This window comes from Halyomorpha halys, unplaced genomic scaffold (assembly GCF_000696795.3).
Source record: "Halyomorpha halys isolate HHAL.00 unplaced genomic scaffold, Hhal_1.1 Scaffold831.1, whole genome shotgun sequence".
NCBI classification, from domain to species: Eukaryota; Metazoa; Arthropoda; class Insecta; order Hemiptera; family Pentatomidae; genus Halyomorpha; species Halyomorpha halys.
In genome coordinates this window covers 164,457-165,879 of record NW_027110085.1, presented here as the reverse complement: position 1 = coordinate 165,879, position 1,423 = coordinate 164,457, and the positions used below count along the sequence as shown (strand labels likewise).

General features: G+C 28.3%; 1 protein-coding gene across 1 annotated transcript in view; it reads right to left on the bottom strand.

Moving 5' to 3' along the window:
* Positions 1 to 281: 281 nt before the first annotated feature.
* LOC106686490 (protein takeout) overlaps positions 282 to 1,423 on the bottom strand; it is a 30,626-nt gene continuing 29,484 nt past the window's right edge. The window contains exon 6 of the mRNA XM_014429839.3: positions 282 to 658. Within this exon, the coding sequence (XP_014285325.1) occupies positions 507 to 658 (152 nt within the window). The 3' untranslated portion in view covers positions 282 to 506. The remainder of the gene's footprint in view (positions 659 to 1,423) is intronic.

The following is a 1,423-nucleotide window of genomic DNA, read 5'->3' as shown; positions in this document are numbered from 1 at the left end:
ATAGTCGAAATCGACGTGCAGTTTCCTGTCTTTGCAGTCTTTTGTGAGGATTCTAGGTTAGTCGTTTGTCCAGATGTAGTCCAAGGCAAGCAATAGTTCTGTTCGACAGGAGTAAGATCAACATTATTAAAGGAGACTGTTACCAAAATGTAAAATAGGATAATTATGTAAAATGTAATTATTATGAAGAAAATTGTATTGTATATGGAGATATCCCAAAATACATTATACGATATATTGATGCAATAAAAGGAGGAAGGAGTTCATAAAGTGATAAGAGAAACTTTTGTAACACTATTTTATTTTATTTTTTAGTTACATTGAAGTAAGTAAAAGTTAACATCTAGAAGCCAGACTCTAAATTTGTACGGACCGGCAAATCACAAATCACTAATGTTGTGATGATGATTCAATAAAAAACATTCAATGCTAACTTGATTCTTCTAAAAGTTTGTTTAAAACTAAGTACAATAATCACAGTAGGTACAACAATTGAAGACAAATGTTTACTTAACATTAATTTCGTTTGATGGTATTTTGCTGAATATTTGGTTTGTAATTACACTGAATGCTTGTGACAAAGCCTTTGATATAGCGGGCTGTAATTCCTTGAAGATCTGTTCTCCGTTTTCGTTGAGGAATGTGTTCATGTTGTCAGCTGAAAAACAGATAAACATTACCAATTATAGTTTAAACTCGAACTAATAAAATATGACTATATGATAATTAGAGTTATAAGGTATAACAACACATGGCAAATACATTTCAGATAGTATTTCGGCTAATTAGATAAGGTTGTAGGGTTTATAAGCTGAAAATAATTTTTCATGCGAAGATTTATTGTCTTTAAAACTACGAACAAAACTAGAAAAACTAACGAACATCATTTAAAGTAGAGTAAATCTGTCAAAATACAAGCACAAACAGAGCTGTTTACTTTTACATTTCTGGAGATACAGTTTTTTTAAAAGCAACACTTCATCGAAAATTTACAGTAGTTAGTGACTTCATTATGGAAAATCTATATCTCAGGAACCACGAGACGTACAGATATTTATCAGAACTCAAATTAAAGGTAGTTTAATAGTTTCTGACTTTTATATTTATAGGTGTTGTATTTTTCATAATTGCTTATATAAATTGATTTTCAGTTATTCAGAAAAAAATTCATATGCAAATATCATAAAAACTACTATCCATCAAAGATAAACGTTATAAACTACTTTATAGCTCATTAAACTATATTTAATTTGATTATAACAGAAATTTGTACGTTCACACTTCTTGTACGTTCATGGGATATAGTTTTATCAAAAACTACATGTTTATATTTATATATTTTTTTTTAAATATTTATAAATGCTATTTACAACTGTACATTATAATACATTTAGTAAATCTGATCTAAGTTAAATTGGAGTGT